This window comes from Schistocerca americana, chromosome 1, assembly GCF_021461395.2.
Source record: "Schistocerca americana isolate TAMUIC-IGC-003095 chromosome 1, iqSchAmer2.1, whole genome shotgun sequence".
In the NCBI taxonomy this organism is placed as follows: Eukaryota; Metazoa; Arthropoda; class Insecta; order Orthoptera; family Acrididae; genus Schistocerca; species Schistocerca americana.
In genome coordinates, this window is record NC_060119.1 from 476,926,773 (window position 1) to 476,949,045 (window position 22,273).

Genomic DNA, 22,273 nt, shown 5'->3' on the forward strand with positions numbered 1-22,273 from the left:
TAGAATGCATCACAGTGTAGGCAGGTCAGTTGGTAAATCACGTGGGTGCTTTCACACGTGGCTCTGCCTCTGATAGTGTACACCTTCCGGGTTACAGGACTGGAGTAGGTGGTGGTGGGAGGGTGCATGGGACAGGTTTTGCATCGGGGGCGGTTACAAGGATAGGAGCCAGAGGGTAGGGAAGGTGGTTTGGGGATTTCATAGGGATGAACTAACAGGTTACGAAGGTTAGGTGGACGGCGGAAAGACACTCTTGGTGGAGTGGGGAGGATTTCATGAAGGATGGATCTCATTTCAGGGCAGGATTTGAGGAAGTCAATTGTTTCCTTCCATTATATTGATATGTCTGCTTGTGTCTGTGTATGTGAGGATGGATATGTGTGTGTGTGCGAGTGTATACCTGTCCTTTTTTCCCCCTAAGGTAAGTCTTTCCGCTCCCGGGATTGGAATGACTCCTTACCCTCTCCCTTAAAACCCATATCCTTTTGTCTTTCCTTCTCCTCCCCTCTTTCCTGACGAGGCAACCATTGGTTGCGAAAGCTAGAATTTTGTGTGTATGTTTGTGTTTGTTTGTGTGTCTATCGACCTGCCAGCGCTTTTGTTTGGTAAGTTTCATCATCTTTCTTTTTAGATATATTTTTCCCACGTGGAATGTTTCCCTCTATTATATTCATATATATATATATATATATATATATTTCCTTATGAATTTAGAAATGGTAGTTGGGAATGATTATCCACACTAGACTGAATTTTTAATAAACGTGGACAGAGTTACTATTAGGGATCTAGAAGGGAAACTCTTCTCATACGTATTAGTATAGTATAGCAGACAAACCAGAATTAGATACTGAAAGCTCTGTTAGTAAGGACCGACTGAAGATTCAGTAGCCAATTACACCCCACCAAATACAAAGAACAATGATGTCATAATGAAAGTTACTGTGACAGAAAGGAACCCACATACAGCAGACCCAAAAGCTTGTCACTAGGAGAGAAAGAAGTGGTTGATAACTAAGTCCAGGTGTGACCTGATCAAAGAATAATAGAACCAAGTTGAGAATATGCTAGCCATATCATATATAAAAAAAGAAAAATGGAAAGTATCACCTCTGCATAGACTGAAGACAAATTAAATGAAATCACAGTGAAAGGTCATAACCTACTGCCCCTTATGGAGGATTTTTAGATAAACTACAAAATGCCTGTGTGTTTTGCACACTAGACCCCACTACTGGACTTTTTTCAGATTCATTTAGAATAGGAAAGCTGAAAGTATTCTCTGTGACACACTCAGGCCAGTTATAGCTCAAGCAAATCCAGTTTGGATTATCAAATTCACCTGATTCAGTATTTTATAGACACTGCTTTTTGGGCAATAGCTCGAGATAAGGTTGTACTTATTTACATGGATGATATTATAATACCAGGGAAGCGCGAGGATAAGACACTTTAGTAGCTTAGTGTCGTTTTACAAGCTGCAGTAGAATATGGCTTGGAAATTAATTTTGCAATATGACAGGTAATGAAGAGAACTGTTGAGCTTAACAACAATGGAAATTCAAAGGTGGATAATAAGTGAAATAAAGGAAAGGCAACTATTCAAGTACAGCTCACTGATCGGTGACAGTTTGAGAGTCTGTGTAACTGTTTTTGTGAATGTGTGTACTTGAGAAAGAGATAGAGCTCAAAATCCAGCGTAAGCACAGTAATCTGTTGAGTGTTTCTATACACCACACATATGGGTGATGGTTTGCCTCTTCTTTATTTCACGAAATGTCAAGTTTCTTGGGAATGTTGTGTAGTGCAATAAATCCAACCTTCTTCTTCAGAGAAGACAAAGGCAGTTTCCAGAAATGAAATCCATTGCAGCCATACATCGTTTCCTGGGAATAGCTTCCTAAATCAGAAAGTTCATCTCAAATTACTCTACAACTGCCAAACCTCTGAGTGATTTATTGAAGTTTAATCAGGAATATGAAGATGAAGAATGAATATGACAACAGGCAACTTCTTCACATCCATTCAATCTGCCAAGAAACTTAAACATAAGAAAACATCATTAGAGGAAACAAGGAAAAAGATTTTCCGTGAAAATCCCAACTGTGTGAAGAAAAATAATTTCGACTCACATTTTATCATCATCTTGAATAAACTGGTCAGCCAGAACGCATCCTAACAGAATAGCTAGGGAACAATAATAAGAATGTTATTATTCTCAGCAGACCACATCTTAAAGTACTAGTGAGTGAAGAAGGAATGAAAACCCACAAACTGTTACCTTCTACTATACCACAAAGTATGATGTGGATGTCGTTGATCAAATGGTTCGTACATATTAAACTAAGGCTGTTTTCAGGAGATGGACAATGCACGTCTTTTATAATATCCTAGATGTCAGCAGTAAATTATGTGGGTCAACTACAACCAAAAATCAACCGAAGATTAAGGCACTCATTGTTTCACTGTTAAATCAACTCAAAAATGGGAAACAACAAAGAGAAGGACAAAAAAACTCATTGAACGAAGAAATGGCAGTAGAATAAATGTCTTGGCACATTAAAAATACAGGTACGTCATAAAAGATTTATTGCACTGGGGTCATTTGTTTACACAAAATGTTTGTATTTTATGTTTTATGAATAACATTTTACATTATAATATAGGTGATGATTTGAGAATGAACAAAAATGTTCTAAACTAACACTGATAAAAACATTATTTGTTAACTCTGATAGAAACCTTAAATAATAAATGTAGTGAGTTGCAGATCATGATACCAACACAATGCTGGAATTATGTAAAATGGAAAGATGTGCCAGACTGGGATGTGCAAAGGAAACAAGACCAATGATATTTGAGAGAAACACAAGAAAGTCACTGGACCAAAATTTGTACGAAAAGTACTAAAAACCACACAAGGTGAGATGTCAATGCTTGTTTCTAACAAGCGACATAGGTGAAGAAAAATGAACTTCAAAAACATGTCACATTTCTGGGTAGGCATGCAACACTGTGTATACAAAACAGTAACCTAAAAGTATCAGAACTTTGAGATAAATCTTTGACTGAATTGTATACTTGACATAAACAGAAAAATACAGGTTTTGCTTTAACAAATTCCTTTATCCAAATGTCATTAGGAGTCAAATAACCCCTTCCTGCAGTTACAGGATTATCACTTTTTCCGCTGTTCTAGCGTTAACATGCACACACATGCTGATCACTTCACATCGCAAATTTATTAGAAGAAATTATGAACTGATTTGTAGACAGACACAATGAACTGTGAGAAGATGCTGAACTACAAATCTCAAACAATGGAAAACCTAGGATGGGATAGTGGGCAGAACATTTCTTGTTTCAGGGCATGACAAGAGGTAATCCATTACCTCTGAAATGAGAAACGTCCTGTCCACTATCCTTCCCACCCCTCCCACAATGGTAGTCTGCCGTCCGCCAAACCTACACAATATACTCGTCCATCCCTACACAGCCTCTGCTCCCAACCCCTTGCCTCATGTCTCATACCCCTGTAATAGACCTAGATGCAAGACGTGTCACATACATCCTCCCACCTCCGCCTACTAAGTCTGGTCACAAACATAACCTACCCCATCAAAGGCAGCACTACCCGTAAAACCAATCATGTGATCTACAAGCTAAGCTGCAACACTGTGCTGCATTCGTGGGCATAACAACAAACAAGCCGTCTGTCCGCATTAATGGCCGTTGAAAAACTGTGGCCAAGAAACGAGTGGACCACCCTGTTGCTGAGCACGCTGCCAAACATGATATCCTTCATTTCAGTAACTGCTTCACAACCTGTGTCATATGGAGCTTTCCCCCCAACAACAGCTTTTCTGAATTGCACAGGTGGGAACATTCCCAGCAATATATCCTACGTTCATGTAACTCTCTGGCCTCAACCTTTGTTAGTCATTGTCTTCACCCATTCAGCCCCATCCCTGTTGACATTCTAGCACTGAAACCGCCCGGTCTTTTTACTTCTCTCCTTTTCTGCTTCCTGCTCCCCCTCCCCACCTCTCCTCTGCCCACCATCTAACCTCTCGACTGCACAAAGCTGCCCTACCCTCTCTCCGCCTCGTCCCAGTGCACTCCCAGCAGCACTTCACTGTCCGCCACCCCTACCCTACTATCCCTCTCCCTGCCCGTCCCAGCCTCCTCCTTGCCCCCATCCAGTTCCCATTCCCATCACACACTGGTGCTGCTGCTCGCAGTGTGGCTTCAGTTGCCAGAGACTGCAGTCATGTGTGAGTGAGTTGTATTTGTGTATGTATGTGTACGTGCACGTGGGTGTGCATCCATGTGTGTGTGTGTGTGTGTGTGTGTGTGTGTGTGTGAGATCTATTTTTGATGAAGGCCTTACTGGCTGAAAGGTTTATTTGTGACTGTCTTTTTGTTGTGCCTTTCTGCGACTCAGCATCTCCGCTATGTGATGAGTATCAACTTTCCTTTTCATAGTATTGTTGAATTACAAATCTATAAGACACAAGAAGAAAACCCTGACAACTTTAATGGATGTAGGAAGAAAGCTTTCATGTACAAAGCTTGACAATTTAAAAAAAAAAAACTCGAACTGGACCAGAATTAAAGTTGAACGTCAAGAACCTTGGTCCCTACCGAGTTATGAAAGTTAAAACAAATGGCATGTATGGCCTGTTACAAGAAGGTGGTAAACCACAAGGTCCTGGGACTACAACATGAGTGAAACTTATGCAACCCCAGCTAGGTGGCTAGTCATCATCAGAGCTGGGTGATGGTTAGAATGGTAGAATATTGAATTTGGATGGGGGATGACAGGTCTTCCCACCAACAACGCAAGCGATGCACTAGAGAAGATGAATAGTACAAGTAGTTTTTGTGTGTGATGGAGAAATTATGTTCACAGAAAATATAGGAGCTACTCTGTACTGTTCCTTTAGTTCTTTGTTTAGTCATTGTGAGTAACAAATGGCTTATGTAAAAGCCGGACCTGGTTTTTTTCCGACAGTTGTGACCAAAAATATAAAGAAGGAAAGAAAATAGTCAATCATTTAATCTACAGGGACAGTATATTACTGTTTATAAATCTGAGTATTAGGTGTCACTAACATATGAGCCATCTGCATGTTAAAATGAGCCTATATGTTGTAACATCTCTTATGTCACAGATTACTTTTAATACTAAATATAAATTTTAGAGATACAGAAAAAAGGAGTTCCATGAAGGACCCATACCAGTTTCGATTCTGTTTTTATGACTGCCAGTAAATGTTTTGTATTAATGACCATTAACAAAAGACTCTATGGAGAAACAATTACTCAAATACTGTCACATGATGACAATTTAGGCACGGTGGGCAGTGTACCTTTTCAATGTATGAAGTGCAGAGGATGAAAAATTTAGCTGTTGGAACAAAAACTCTCAGAAAAAGGGAAAGGCTGGAAGTTGTTTTGTCTACCTGCAAGATTCAAAAGTACTTTTTAGTTTGGTTACAGGTGATCTGGGACAGTGAAAGATGAAAAGATATAAGATTGTGTGCGAGTTTGATCTGACCTGGTAAAAGACCACTGAATAAAAAACATCAATCTCATACATACTTCTTTAACTCATCAAGTATATCATATTAAGCACATTTCACTTGGCACACTGGAATTCATAACAGTGCTAAAATTAAGATTTATTGGGAAACAACCAGTGGAAATCTGCTTGGCTGATAACCTAATTGAGAAGCAGTTTCCAATTAAATAAAATCTTAACAGTGTTGAACAACAGCCATGCTTCTGGAGCTATATTTTTATCTTTCCTCTGTTGTACATTGAGTCTCACTCTGAACAGGGAGACAATTGTAAAATCTGGTAAACATGTGCTACAAGTTCTTACCTACTTGATAGTGCAGTGAAGTATGAATTCATAACAAAGACACTGTTCTTTGAAAACTGAAAACACTAATGGGTTAATGTGCATGCCATGGGTATAATGAGTGTTATCAGAGAGGTATGTGTACCAGAAATTTAAAAATATTAGCAAACATTGCTTACTCTTTTGTACAGTCCTCCTCCTTTTTCTTCATTTCCTCATACTTTGGCTGTAAATTAGCTAATTCTTCCTGCCGGTGACTGATAGTGACTTTCAGCTTCGCTAACTCATTTTCTGCTCGCTCCTAAAATATTTAGGATTTTGAGAGGTTTCAATAGAATTATACATTAATGATGCTATGTACGAAAAACTTGTGCATTTCTCTCACCTTTGATGTATTGTCACCCATAACTTCATCAGAAAGATCCTTAATTGTCAGTTCCAACTTCGTTTTCTCTTTCAGAAGTTGCTGCTGATCTGCACTTAAAGTGTCCCTTTCTTCCTTTAGTGTCTGCACAATTTTCTTCGCTTCCTTTAAATTTCTTACTGCTGTCCTGATTTTCTCCTGCGCAACTTTCTGCTCAGCACTAAATTTTTTTTGCTCTTCCCCAGACATTTTACGCTGCTTTTCCATCTGTAAAATGGACATTAATAGGTATTAGTTACACTACTGTTCACACAATGGTGGACCAAATACAAAATGGATTTTTTATAAGTTTAACCTTCAGAACAATTCACACATACGAACTTATTTTTCTATGCAGCCTCCTGAATAGGTAACACATTTTTCCCAGCAGATATGAAGCTTCTTGATCCCCTTTTCATAAAATGAACATGGCTGTGGCACGAGCCACCGCATGAACACTTAAGACAGCACCACTGTCGTCAAATCTGTGTCCTTCGACTGCTTCTCTTTGTGGGCCAAACAAATGAAAACACAGGGTGATAAGTCTGATCTAGAGCAATTACTGAATTTTTTGTTGAGTTCGGGCAGCTGTGAGGGTTTGACTGTTGTCACAAAGCACAATCACATCCTAGACTGGAAATTCGTGCCTTTCTTGATTATAAGCAAATTCTGCAATAGTATGCAGCATTCATAGTATGATATTTGTGGAGAAAATCAACAAGAATTCCCTTAAAAAAAGCTGTTGGAAGAACCTTTCCCAAGGAAAGATGGTTTCTGGCTTTGACAAGTGCAGATTCATGCTTGTTGTGCCATCCCACGGTGTTTTTTTTATAATTATTTTTATTCTGGGCTGTAATGGAGCACCTATGTTTCATTACAGATCACAATCAGGTGCAAAAACTGTCCCCCTTCAGCCTGGTAGTGTGTCAGTAACAGTTTGCACACCTCGAGATGATGACATCAATGCTCTGTAATTTGAAGATTAGATACACACCTTAGGGACACTTTCTGAAATCCAAGGCTGTCAGTACTGATCGCCTGAGCACTATCACAGCCTACGCGAACCTTGTCTTCAATAAACTAGTTAAGAATACCGATATTCTCCTCAGTCATGCTAGTCCTTGGACAACGATGAGCTGCATCCTCAACTATTTCTTGTCCTTGTAAAAACTGTTTATGCCACATGTACACATGAGTCTTTCTCAGGGTCTTTTCAAAATTTTGGACAATTATAAGTCCTCTGCTATGAGAAACTTGATTGTAATGTGTTGCACAAATTGTAATTCTGACTAGAGAAATGTTATCATAATGTTCTAGCTGTGGAGAAAAAGGAGGATAATCACTGGAAACAGAAGCAACAATGAGCAGAGATTGCACCTCTTTCTATTTACAAAAAGGTGCATAAAACAAAAATTCCAGTCTGTATCAAATTCACCTTCTTAATTTGGGTTATTTGTGACTTAATTTAGAGCAATTCTTGTATTTCTCTTAGTATTTATCACTTAATTGTAAACAAATAAATGTTGTGTATTGTGACCTTTCAATTTGATGTCACTTAAGCACACTTTTCTCTCAATGTCACTGCTTATAAACTTAAACTATTCCTCAACTGGTATCAAAAGGCATTAAATATCATCTTTTCATCCCAATGACACTTCTTTTTCTCTTTTTCCACAATTTTCTTAAGCACTGTTCTCAAAATATATACTTTTTTTTTCTGCCACAAGCAACTTCACATGAAAGTCGTTATTTACAGTAAACTAAATTCATGTTCAAAACTATACAGTGAAAGCCCCCCCCCCCCCCCCTCTTTCCACTTTACTTAAAAAAATGGTGTAGACTATGGGAAAAATGTAACAATGGGATATTACTTTTTAAGAATATGTTTTATAAAATGTCAGTAAGACATTACTTGTATTAGACTTTAATTTTAAACCACCGGTCAGGACAACGAACTGCCAACAAGAGGTATATCTATTACCTCAAATCATAAAACTTACTACATTGTATGCTAAAAATGTTTTTTTTAACAAAAATATTTGAAATGTGGGATATCAGCTGGAAACAGGTGATACTGAATGATTATATAAGATGACAGAAGGAAGCAAAGAATTGTGTTTGATAAGTGTTATCATGATGTTACATGTATGTAGGTACGTAGCAGCATAATGAAACTTAATTCTGTATGACTTGATACATCAAGTGGAATGGGTAGTTTAATTTTATAGGTCCCAACCGAATTTTATAGATGCCAACCGAACCAGTATCTCAGTAATCACTAGGTGTTGTGAAAGCCTCACTTGTGTATGAAAATCATAATTGTAAATATTGCTGCTGTGCTTTTAACTTGCAGCAAGTCAAGCTGCACTTCAAAGAAGGCAAATGATTTCATACACATCGACTACTCATGTTGAAAATTGTTGTTTTTTTTATGTCACAATTTCAAGCAATTCAACCATCTCCGAATATTCTCTGAGGTCAAAATCTCATCTTTTCAAACAATGAATTATATGATCTTTCCAACTTGCTGAAGTTGGTGCCTTATTGTGAACAATGGAATTATATGGAGCATTATCCATAACATTCACTGATGGCCTTATCAGATTAGTAAAAAGTAGAGGCTGGAAAACGTTGCATCTTTCTTTGGTGAAATTCGCATCTATTTTTTGTGTATTTTGCATTTTTTAAAAATGATTAGAAGCACAATTTCAAACGTTGTCATATTACATGGGTGAAAATAAGTAAAGCCTTAGTTCTTTGAAACTGTCTGTTAAAAAAAGTGTCGACTGGGAACTTTTTGACTGTAATGTTTGCTTTTGTAAAAACTTCAACAGCTTTTCTTCCCCGAAATGTCCTTCCCCCATCCTCCTTCATTTGCCTGTATTTAAGCTATCAACAAACGATTGTTCTGTTGAAAAGCAGCAGCATTTTCCCACCAGTGAACTGAATGTGGCTTTGATCTAAGATGTCCTTGACATTTCTTGTCTTTTCCCACCCAATTCGATGATCATGAAATCTGTAAGATATTAATTTCCACCTTTTGTGGGCATTCATACTGTGTGACCCACACTTGACAACGCTACAGGTGGAACTGAGAAGGCACGATGCATAGAAGTAGAACTGAAAGTAGCCCAGAGAAAGAATTTCAGCAGAGTTGGAAAACAAGACAGATTTCGTTTTCAGTCGCTATAGTACAGAGTGCGGACACTATACAGTGGTAGACAGCCATGACCGTGAACAAGCTAACAGCAGCCTACACCCATGTTTTGCAAAAGCAGAACTGACACTTTGTACACTGATTGCCGATACGTTCTGGTCTTGTGAGGGTCATAACTGAAATTTATGATGGATCAGGATTAACCACTTCACTCAGTTCAAAACAGGAAAAGAAACCAATGAGCATGCAGCACAAGTTATTCGGAAATGGCTAACATGTATTTGCTTGTTGAGACTCCCAGAGTATTGTTAACAAGGTAGTTCAAGCCCAAACTCTAGTGGGGTTACATGCAACCACAGTTCAAAATATCCACTACCTAATCTGTCACGTTACAAGTGTCCACATTAACCTAAATTTTGAAGTTTACTTAACAAGTGTACACAATCCTCTGTTATAAAGTTCTAGGTCACAAGGCTGAACCCGATGTTATATTACACGGTGTACATCTTAACACTATGCCGTCCGGTGACACCACAGCAGTGTCATGCGCAAAATAGCGGTCAACGGCCGCCAACACCACAGAGGTGTCATGCGCGAAATAGCTGTCAGCGACCGGCAACACCACAGTGGTGCCATGAGCATAGTATTGCTCAGTGGCCTACGACACCACAGTGGTCTCGTGTGCATAGTATTGCTCAGCGGTCAACGACACCACAGTGGTGTTGTGTGCATAATATCGCTCCATGGTCGACAACACCACAATGGTGTTGTGAGCATAGTATTGCGCAGTGGCTGGCGTTAGCACTTCAGTATCTTTTGCATTCTGTAGGTGTTCTGTTTAGGTAACAATAAGTTGCACACGTTAACAAGGTTTTTGTTTTTATAAGTACCTGTGCCATTTCATCATGACAGAAGAAAGAAACAATACAATTAATTACGATGAATGCGTGGACGTCTTGTCCGGAGTTCAGGACGACTTGGCCAACTGGGAAGAAGACATCGGATATAAAAAAATTAAAGTGAAGCAGAATCGTCAGAAGATAGTGAAATACGTCCAGGAAGAATTCGGCGAACGCTACAGTTGCCAACTGATTCAGATGAAGACGACAGTGCACAGTGGTCGATTTACACTTTGATTTACGGGCAACCAATAACAAATTTGAAGGATCTCAGAGTCCAAAAATATTTCCCAAAGATACATAGAGCATCGAGGATATCATAGAATTATATATTGGGAACGATCTATTTGAATATATTAGCAACAAAATCAACAAGTACTACAGTCAAAATTGCAATAGAAGGAAACTGGATAACAAAAATGTCGAATTTGTTGATGTTACGGGGCCCAAACTTAGAAAATGGTTCGGGCTTGCTATCCTTATGGGAATTATTAAAAAAAGGCAAGGATTGATGTTTATTGGTCAACGAATGCGTTGACAGACACACCAATATTTTGCGAAACGATGTCCTGCAACTTCAGACAAATATTATCATTTTTACATTTTTCCGGCAACAACAAACTGGATAATGCTAACAGACTTTTCAAAGTGCAATTTGTAATTGATTATTTTTCCAAAAAGTTTATAGAAACTTTTAATCTAAGTCAAAACATCTCAACTGATGAAGGAATTATACCGTGATGTGGACGGTTAAATTTTAAGTTTACAATCTGCCGAAAATTATGAAATACGGCTTACTCATTCGGATGCTGTGTGAGTCAAGTACAGAATATATTCCCTCATTCAAGATTTATTCTGGTGCTGGACAGCCTTTAGCAAAAACAGTGATGAAACTATTGACACCTTCTTATGGAAAGTGGCATCACCTCTACATGGATAATTATTATAACAATGTAGAACTTGCAGAGAAGTTACTTGTAAAGAAAATTCAAGTTTGTGAAACAATACAGAAAAGTATAGGATTTCTGGAAAAATCAAAGCGCGCAAAAGTCAATGTGTTTGAAGCTTTTCATCAATGGAAAGGTGAAGTACTCGCACAGGTATGAAGAGCTGCAAAAACTAAAATGATACAAATGATCTCTACAATACATAATGACACTTTGACTGACACTCAAAGAAAATGCGGAAAAACCAATTACAGAATTAAAAAGCCTGAAAGTGTATTAGATTACAACAAATACATGAAAGTAATGGATCAGGCAGAAAAATATTTGAGTTATTACCCTATATAAAGAAAAACTATAAAATGGTCAAAAAAGGTTTGCATGTACCTCTTTAACTGCACATTATTTAATGCATTCCGTACAGGTCAATATTTCAATACAGAACACAAGGGTCTCCGATTTCACGATTTTTTATTGAAAGAGTGTGATTCGTGGATAAAAGCAAAACTTGGAGGTTGCCACTACATTATGTTCGTCTCATCATCATGTGGTTGACAGACTTCTCAGTCACATAAAGCAACACCAACTAATACTTATTTCCAAAATGAATAAATGAAAATAAAGAAACTGCCATGCATGTTCCAAAAACAAAAAAAGAACAATAACAAACCTAATGTGCAATTCTTGTGGAGTTGCGTTACATCTTGGAGACTGTTTTGCTGTATTTCATATGAAAGAGTAGTACTAAGTACCAAAGACAACAAATATATGAAACACACAAATTTTGTATTTATGTATGTATGTATGTATATCTTCGAAATTTCATGAAAGTAGGGGAACAGGGTTGCGATCTTATGAGAACTAACGATGAGATTAGTGAAACTTAACAATTTATAATCTCCCCATAATATCAAGAATGGCTGGCGACAAGCCAAGTAATCTGAATTAGTGCTGCCGGCACGAAGCGAATAAATTTGTACACGACGTGCGGACGGCGAAGTGTTAAAGAGACTTACGAAACTTGGAGAGGCAATAATCCATGCCACTGAAAGCAATTTTTCACTACTCAAGTGACTGCAAAAATGGGTTGGTAAGTAGTATCTCATGTACCCTACAGCCCTCATTTCACCCCGTCTGACTTCTATAGGTTTGAACCTATGAAAGACAACCGACGTGCTTAAATGTAGTAGTAAAATTCTTACAACATAAATAGTTGTGGACTGAATGACTTGGATGAGGTTAAATATGCTTTAAAATCCTGGATCAAGAGGAAAATCCTGAATTTTTCCAAACTGGTTTTGATGCCTGGGTTTGACGATGGCACATATGTGTACAAATGCATGGCGACTATGTTGAATGATAGTGTATAGAGAACAATTCAGGTTATGATCTGTAGTCATTCTGCTAAAAGTTTGTTATTAATTTTTTTCGCCAAAGGAGACATTACTTTTTGATTCATTCTCATATACGATGACAAATAGCATCTTTCTGGAAATTGTTCAAAGCTGTCATTGCTTCTTCTTCCTTAGCCACCTTTTGCCCTTGTCTGCAGCTTTGTTCTGTCATTTTCATCAGAATATATACTGCACTGTTCTTTCTCTATCATTAAAACAGTGTTCTTGCTTATTTCCAAAGCTGTTCCAGTCCTCTTAAAAACAACATTACAAACTAGACAAATGACAGCACTGGTTGATTGTAATGCATTCACTTTTATGTTTCAAATATGCACACGTTCATTTGGCAGTGCAGCAATGTGGCTTGTCCTACCTGCTCAAACGCAGTCCATCACTGGGCAGGCTTCCTGCGACCTCTATTATTATGATAATACCTCCAAAATGTGATCATTGTTTCATCGTATGTGAGAGGTGTTCAAAAGGAAAGCTATGAAACAATTCTGTGGGTATAGCTGAAGTCTATTTAAAAGTAATCACTAAATTCCCATACATAACTATCTACTGTTTCAGAAGCCGAAGGATTCCTTATTCACAGAATTCCTGTGGGTGTGACACTAAGCCACTCCTTCACTGTGTGCTTCAGTTTGTCGTCCGAGATGAAGTGCTTCCCTACGAGATTTTTTTTTTTAATTTTTTAGGACCAAACACATGGAAATCACAGGGTGACATGTCTAGGCCGTAGGGTAGATGCTGAAGCTGCTCCCACTTGAACTTGGCCACTACACTATGTGTGTGTGACTTTGGAGGCATGTGAACGCGTGTCATCGTCAAGTAGAAACACTCTCGGCATAAGCAGCCCAGGCCATCTGCTCTTGATGGACTTGTGTAAGCTACGTAGTGTCTCACAGCATACGTCACTGCTGATGCTCTTTCTGTGCTAGAGGAATTCAATGAGTATCGGACCTTGGAAGCTGAAACAGATGTTGAGCATCACCATGCCCCTGAGAGCACAGCTTTGAATTTTTTGTGGGGAGGTGACGACACAGCCTTCCACAGCATGCTGTCCTGCTTTGTCTTTGGCTTGAAGTGATGGCACCACGTCTCATCACCAGCTATGATACACTGAGAGAAAGTAGGGTCTTCATGGTACCAGGACAGGTGTTGCAGTGCTAGCCTCATATGCAGTTTCTTTGCACTTCGCTGAGCTTCTTCTGAATCCATGGCACACCCAACTTCTTGCAACCCAACCTGCTGTGAACAACTGTCCACACTGTTCCAAAAATGGCCCCAACATCACTGCCAATATTCACAATGTGACACGCAAATCACTTCTCACCATGTCGTTCATCTTATTGATGAGTTTGGGCTGATTACCATGTTTGTCTGGCTAGGGCTCTGGTCATCCACTCAAACATTCCCTACCTTCAGAAAAACAATCACTCCACTTTCTCAAGACACGAAGTCTCCCCCATATACGGCCACCATCCTTTAATGAATATCAGTCGATTTAATCCCCGTCCGCAGTCAGAAAACTAACTGCTGCTCAGTCATTGAATTCTGCACTGTTAACGCAATGGTATCCTCACATGCACTGCCAAGTCAAGCAGACACAACACACAACTGCCTGCTTTTCCTCTGTATCATGTGTCCATGTCTACACACAATCATGCTTAGCACTACATTCCCATCCCTAGATGTCTCACTATGTTGTACCACAGTGGCATATGCAAATTTCAACCCGATTGGTTGTTGTGACATTTTGTACCTTTTCATCTGAACACTCATTACACATTTAATGGATATTCCTATCAGAATTTTGCACAAGTGCTTCAGTTCTTTGCTATGAAATATTTTTTCTGGCTGCTGCTCTGTGAGTGGTTACTCACAAACAGATGTTAACATATCCCATTACAATAAGTGTTATCAACAATGCTCCACAGATCATATCAGTAATGACTCTGCCCCTAGACTTGATTTTCATAAATCGTAAATATCGTCCAATATAAGATTTTAGAGTCAGCCTCTCAGAATTTTATAGTATGGATCTTGAAATATGGCATCCCGGCTAAGACACAAGTTGAAAATATGGTCACTATTTTTTTATTTACTTAAATTTGCCATATTTCGTGACAGTACCTTTTCCGTTAGACGTTTGCAAGGCGATATTAGTCTTGGCTTCAGTTGTCTAATTATGATTCCACAATGCATCTTTGTCGGCTGCAGAAAAGACGTGGTTCAACGTGTTTGCCTCATTTTGGTGTTTCAAATACCATTTCTTCAAATGTAGTTTCTTTTTTATAGTTAATACAAAAAATAGTAACACAATTCAAAATTATTTATGACAGCGACCTTCACATTGTTCTTCCGTCAACACACACCAAGAGTTAGCTGCCGACTGACTATAGTCAAAGACGACTCCAATGTCAAAGATGTTTTACACAACACACAAGCTTCCACTTGTAATCAGTCTCTTTGCTATTCTTCGATACATTTACTAATAGTAATCAATATGCTTTCACTCTCAAAAACAGAAGTAAATTAACATATAATAAGGCAAATTACAATAAATTCTGACAAAAAATATAAGAAAACATTTACAATTCGGTATCGACAAATACGGTAAAAAAAATAACATCTCCCAGATCCATTACAACTGCTCCCCAGGGCTTTTGTTGTTATGGACACATACAACAAAATCCCGACCACACTCAGTGATGGATCTGTATTACACAATTAGTACATTAATGATGCAGTCTGATAACCTCTTCCAAATTTGGACTCTTTGAATCTGTGGACTTGTTACTGGCTGTTGTTGCAATGATACTTCCCCATCAATCTCATACACAAAAAATTAAAGTAAAGAAATTATTTGACTTGACAAATATATATGGTATAAAACATACATGAGAAATATTCTAACATACAGCATACAGATTGAAAATATTAGGAAGGTAAAACTCATTTCCTAGAATAAGATTTAATTTTTTTTATATTAATGTTAATTTCATTATGCTTACATATTGTACAGTAAAAATGATACTGGACATATATAGTGTAGTGTTTTTTATATATATATATATATACATTTGGCTTATATATATATATATATATATACATTTTACTTTGATTTTTTTACTCATGTTTTTTTCCTTTTGTATATTTTTTTGTTTATGATTTTCTTTTTAAAATTTTTTTTACACATTTTTTTTTTTTTTTTTTTTTTGCTTATTCTTTTCTTCTTTTAGTACAGCTAAAGATACATCAGTATTATCTAAATTTTCTGCAATTATTTATGTACACTTGCCTCTCTACTACAATATTACTACAAGTCACATTCTTGTGAAGAGTACTTTTGCTTCCCACAACATCAGTATAAACAACAATAAATTGCTCATATATCATGAGGCTTTATCTAAAATTGGTTTTGAAACTTATACCTTTGCATGCATGTCCTCACATGCATGCCTTCACCCACAGGGAAGACTTAGCTTCCAAAAATTAGAAAAATTCAGAAATGCTCATTATGGAGACTTTTTTTTTTATAAAAAAGTAAAAATAAGTCTTTTTCTCATTCTTTGTTACAACAGTGTTCTTTCATCAGTTTCAATTAACATGTGACTTCAAATTATTAATTTATACATGCAAATATACAGGGTGTTTCAAAAATGACCGGTATATTTGAAACGGCAATAAAAACTAAACAAGCAGCGATAGAAATACACCGTTTGTTCCAATATGCTTGGGACAACAGTACATTTTCAGGCGGACAAACTTTCGAAATTACAGTAGTTAAATTTTCAACAACAGATGGCGCTGCATGTGATGTGAAAGATACAGAAGACAACGCAGTCTGTGGGTGCGCCATTCTGTACGTCGTCTTTCTGCTGTAAGCGTGTGCTGTTCACAATGTGCAAGTGTGCTGTAGACAACATGGTTTATTTCTTAGAACAGAGGATTTTTCTGGTGTTGGAATTCCACCGCCTAGAACACAGTGTTGTTGCAACAAGATGAAGTTTTCAACAGAGTTTTAATGTAACCAAAGTAACGAAAAGCGATACAATAAAGGATCTGTTTGAAAAATTTCAATGGACTGGGAACGTGACGGATGAACGTGCTGGAAAGGTAGGGCGACCGCGTACGGCAACCACAGAGGGCAACGCGCAGCTAGTGCAGCAGGTGATCCAACATCGGCCTCGGGTTTCCATTCGCCGTGTTGCAGCTGCGGTCCAAATGACGCCAACGTCCACGTATCGTCTCATACGCCAGAGTTTACACCTCTATCCATACAAAATTCAAACGCGGCAACCCCTCAGCGCCGCTACCATTGCTGCACGAGAGACATTCGCTAACGATATAGTGCACAGGATTGATGACGGCGATATGCATGTGGGCAGCATTTGGTTTACTGACGAAGCTTATTTTTATCTGGACGGCTTCGTCAATAAACAGAACTGGCGCATATGGGGAACCGAAAAGCCCCATGTTGCAGTCCCATCGTCCCTGCATCCTCAAAAAGTACTGGTCTGGGCTGCCATTTCTTCCAAAGGAATCATTGGCCCATTTTTCAGATCCGAAACGATTACTGCATCACGCTATCTGGACATTCTTCGTGAATTTGTGGTGGTACAAACTGCCTTAGACGACACTGCGAACACCTCGTGGTTTATCCAAGATGGTGCCCGGCCACATCGCACGGCCGACGTCTTTAATTTCCTGAATGAATATTTCGATGATCGTGTGATTGCTTTGGGCTATCCGAAACATACAGGAGGCGGCGTGGATTGGCCTCCCTATTCGCCAGACATGAACTCCTGTGACTTCTTTCAGTGGGGACACTTGAAAGACCAGGTGCACCGCCAGAATCCAGAAACAATTGAACAGCTGAAGCAGTACATCTCATCTGCATGTGAAGCCATTCCGCCAGACACGTTGTCAAAGGTTTCGGGTAATTTCATTCAGAGACTATGCCATATTATTGCTACGCATGGTGGATACGTGGAAAATATCGTACTATAGTGTTTCCCAGACCGCAGCGCCATCTGTTGTTGAAAATTGTAACTACTGTAATTTCGAAAGTTTGTCCGCCTGAAAATGTACTGTTGTCCCAAGCATATTGCAACAAACGGTGTATTTCTATCGCTGCTCGTTTAGTTTTTATTGCCGTTTCAAATATACCGGTCATTTTTGAAACACCCTGTACGTACTTGGTTGTACAGGTAGTTTTGTTCTAACAAGCATATTCCAGTGGAGAATTTTTGTTCTAGATGATAATAGGTTATTTAAATTTTGAAATTATGATTTCTATTTATATAGTTTCACTCCACCCTTTTTTTTCCCCCTCTCTTTTTTTTTTTCGAAACCACTACTAGAGGATTATTATATGCACTGATACTCCTTTCTATTATATTACATCCTTCCATCTTTTTCAACTCTTTCTCAACAGCAGGTCTTTTTGATATTGCAATACTGTATGGTTTTATGAAAAATGGTTCATGAGGTTTTACCTGAAGCTCACACTGATAACCCTTTACCCTACCAGGTATGTCACTGAAAACATCACTGTATTCCCACAGCAGATTTTCTAACTGTTGTTTTTGCTCCCCAGATAAATTTTGTGTTTCTGAAATTTTCAAATTTACTAAATTCCCAAATTTAACTTCATCAGTATCAAATCTATGAGTTTCAATATTCTCCAATCTATTTTCTTTTAGTAAATTGATACTGTCAAAATTTCCATTACTCTGATCACCAAGTGTGTTCACACAATTTGTCTGAATGTATTCCCTTTCACTAGTTTCTATCAAAAGTTTTCTTCCAACCCAATCAAATGCTGTATTTACTTTTATTATCCAATTCATACCCAAAAGAAAATCCTCATTAAATTCCTGAATTACAAAACATCCACGTGTGAACAACTTGCCTTCAATTAATAATGTCACTAAAGCCTGGCTTTTTACCAATTTACTGCTCTTCCCAGTAGCACCTTTTATCTTTACCCCAACAACTGGCATTTCAACAAAATCTTTCCCCACTTTCAATTTCTTACTTAACCTTTCAGATATTCCCGAGATCTCACTTCCTGTATCAATTAAACATTTACCAATCCATGACCCAATTTGAACTTTTATGTAAGGACTGCAAAATTGATCACTTTTCTCAGAACCTGTATCCTCATGTAATAAATCACTTTCAATTTCCCCAAACCTATACTTATCAGAATCATATGGTATATCATTACATGTATTATTTGTCACAGTTATAAAATTTGCACAAAATACAAAATTGTCATTAGTACTCTCTATTATCTCAAATAGCCAAGAATTTTCATCCAAATCACATTGTATACTATTGAAGTACTTATCCTTCAGCTTTTCAAAAATAAAATATCTCATCTTTTTCCACCACTCAGGACATACGGTTTCACATACATTAATAAGCATCTTTCTAAAGTTCTTGTCAAAAGAAATAGTTTCACTGTTCAGCCATATATTCATAAGAAAAGTGTGTGTATCATTAGTATCTGTAAAAGCTTCACTTAGGTTAGAAGTTATACATGTGTCATCGTTATTTGTGTAGTCAGATTCTTTACCAACAACATCAAAATTCACACTTCACATACATCCAGCTTGTGAGCTTTATTCATCCTGGTAACATCCCTGGGAATTTCTATAATATTCTCACTATTTAATCCATTTTCAACCATGTGTATACCCAACTCCCTATTTAAACTAATGAAATACCTTTCCTCAACATCATCATAAATACCATTACCATCATTATCAACTTTATCATCAACATCATTATCATTACACATTTCAGGTCATACACATTCAAATTATCCTCCAAAATAATATTTCCCCTTTCTAAAGTTACAGATCCCTTTCACCAACATTTTCATTCTCACAGCATGCATTCTCTCTTTCATTTACACACATCTCTGAACTACTACAAATTACATCATCTGACAAAGTGTTGTTCTTTTCTGCCCAAGTGTAAAACTCTGTTAAATTAAATGAATCACAATTACTTTTATCTACTGTATGTTCTTGTGTACTGAAAATTTTATCTTTATCATCATTATTTTCCTCTTGAAATTTCTTCAATAAGTAACAACTAATGACCTCATGTGATAGCTTAGGTTTGGAACTGTCATGTTTGGGTTTATGATAGTCACATCCATTGGTCCTTTCATCATGCTCACCTTCTGCCTCAACCTTGCGGACCTTCAAGGGGGCGTCTACTCGTTTTTTATTTCCAGTTCCTGTTTGAACTGCTGATTGTGGTTCCGCCAATGTCTCTGATCAACATTTCTGTTCCCATTCCTATGCCAAACATTACCTGATTGTTGGTAGTTTCTATTGTACTGACCTCTAACAAAATTTCTGTGATTTTGATCCCTAAAGTGTTCTCCATTTTGTTGATTATTACCGCGAAAATGTTGTTCTTGTTTTGGATAAAATTTATGGTCCTTCTTTTGAAACTTGTTATATCCCCCTGAATTTTGACTGACGCCATGATAATTGTTTGGTTCACTTTTTTGAAAGTTGTCATTTCCCCAATTTTGACCATTACCTTTCTGAGTAAACCCACTGTATGTTCTTGTTGTTACCCTATCCAACTTTTCAATATAATTGAGAAACTGCTCTACATTACTATCAGGACAATGAACTAAACTCAACTGCATTGCTGATGGCAATCTTCTCTTTAAGGTATCAATTTTGATCAAGTCATCCAAAGGTGTTGTTAAATGAATAAGTTTTTGATTCACTTTTGCAAAATTGTTTCATGCTCCCATCTGATTTTCTATAGTTTCTCCCATTCAAAAATTCACTTTTGATTCTAGTTTGTTTAAGATCATCCCAAAATTTTTCCAGAAATTTTGATTCAAATTCTGAAGAGCTCATCCCCAAAGTTACAATTTGGTTTGCCCAAGTCAAAGCTTCCCCTTCCAAGAATTTTTTCACAAATTTAATTTTCATATCATCTGGTAAGTGAGGTAAAAAACAATCCTTACAATACTGTACAAAATCAACGGGATGTAAGGGTCCATCTACCGAAAAGTGCTTCACTGGAATATTAGATACAAGATTGCATGTGTTGACATTGTGATTTTTGCTTTGAAATTCAATGTCAAAACTTTCAATTTTTTCGCTAAGTTCTTTGACAGATTTTTTGTTTTCTAAATCATTGCACTCTACTTTTTTTTCTAGAGTAACCAAACGATTGTCAGTTTCTTGTTGTACATTTTTAACTAAAACTTTTGTATTCTCATCCAAATTTTTAATTTCCCCTTTTATCTCATTAAAATTAATTAAATTTCTTTCCCTATCTACCAGTAACTCATTATTTACAGTATTAATTTCACCGCTCAATTTAGCATCAATTTCATTTACTTCTGCTTCCACAGATTCAATTTTTTCCTCAACACTGCCAACTCTGTTTGAAAGATCACCCACTTGGGTATTGACTGCTTGGACTTGCAACAAAATGTTATCAATTTTTTCATCCCAGTAAGTCTTATTGTCGTCAACTGATTGTTTAATTTCTTTCGTGAAATTTACAAGAAAACTTTTTAAATCAAATTGATCGGTTCTTTCTGTTTCATTTGACCTGTCCTGATGTTCGAAGTCTATTAAATTACTACTTTCTACTCTAGGCACAATACTCTCGAAAATCTCATAAGTCATTGTGAAGAACAAAAATTTATACACAACAATACAAAACAAGATAAAAATATTGTTTTAAGAAAATACGAGGGTTTCGTGACTTAGCTGGAACTCTTCTACTGTTGCAAAACCACGTTTTCCATCCATGTGATTGTTGACCAAAATTCTTGAAGTATTTTCTTCTGTCGAAAATTATATTTTTTGCAGAAACATTTCTTCTCAAAACTTTTACTTCCCGATGAACACAAATACTGTAACACACATTCTGAAAAAACTGGTATTAACACACAAAAATTTTCTTCCTCATAGCACTGTTGAAGATCTCGTGAACACAATATCCCGGCTACAGTCCCCAGTTGAAATATGGCATCCCGGCTAAGACACAAGTTGAAAATATGGTCACTATTTTTTTATTTACTTAAATTTGCCATATTTCGTGACAGTACCTTTTCCGTTAGACTTTTGCAAGGCGATATTAGTCTTGGCTTCAGTTGTCTAAGTATGATTCCACAATGCATCTTTGTCAGCTGCAGAAAAGACGTGGTTCAACGTGTTTGCCTCATTTTGGTGTTTCAAATACCATTTCTTCAAATGTAATTTCTTTTTTATAGTTAATACAAAAAAAAATAGTAACATAATTCAAAATTATTTATGACGGTGACCTTCACATTGTTCTTCCGTCAACACACACCAAGAGTTAGCTGCCGACTGACTATAGTCAAAGACGACTCCAACGTCAAAGATGTTTTACACAACACACAAGCTTCCACTTGTAATCAGTCTCTTTGCTATTCTTCGATACATTTACTAATAGTAATCAATATGCTTTCACTCTCAAAAACAGAAGTAAATTAACATATAATAAGGCAAATTACAATAAATTCTGACAAAAAATATAAGAAAACATTTACAATTCGGTATCGACAAATACGGTAAAAAAAATA

The 22,273-nt window shown here is 37.3% G+C and overlaps 1 protein-coding gene across 1 annotated transcript in view; it reads right to left on the reverse strand.

The window, feature by feature from the left end:
• Positions 1 to 22,273, reverse strand: part of LOC124604114 (structural maintenance of chromosomes protein 3) — a 210,055-nt gene that overhangs the window by 129,855 nt on the left and 57,927 nt on the right. Inside the window, exons 8-9 of the mRNA XM_047136451.1 lie at positions 6,252 to 6,497; positions 6,046 to 6,167 (exon numbers count right to left, since the gene is read on the reverse strand). Of these exons, the coding sequence (XP_046992407.1) occupies positions 6,046 to 6,167; positions 6,252 to 6,497 (368 nt within the window). The remainder of the gene's footprint in view (positions 1 to 6,045; positions 6,168 to 6,251; positions 6,498 to 22,273) is intronic.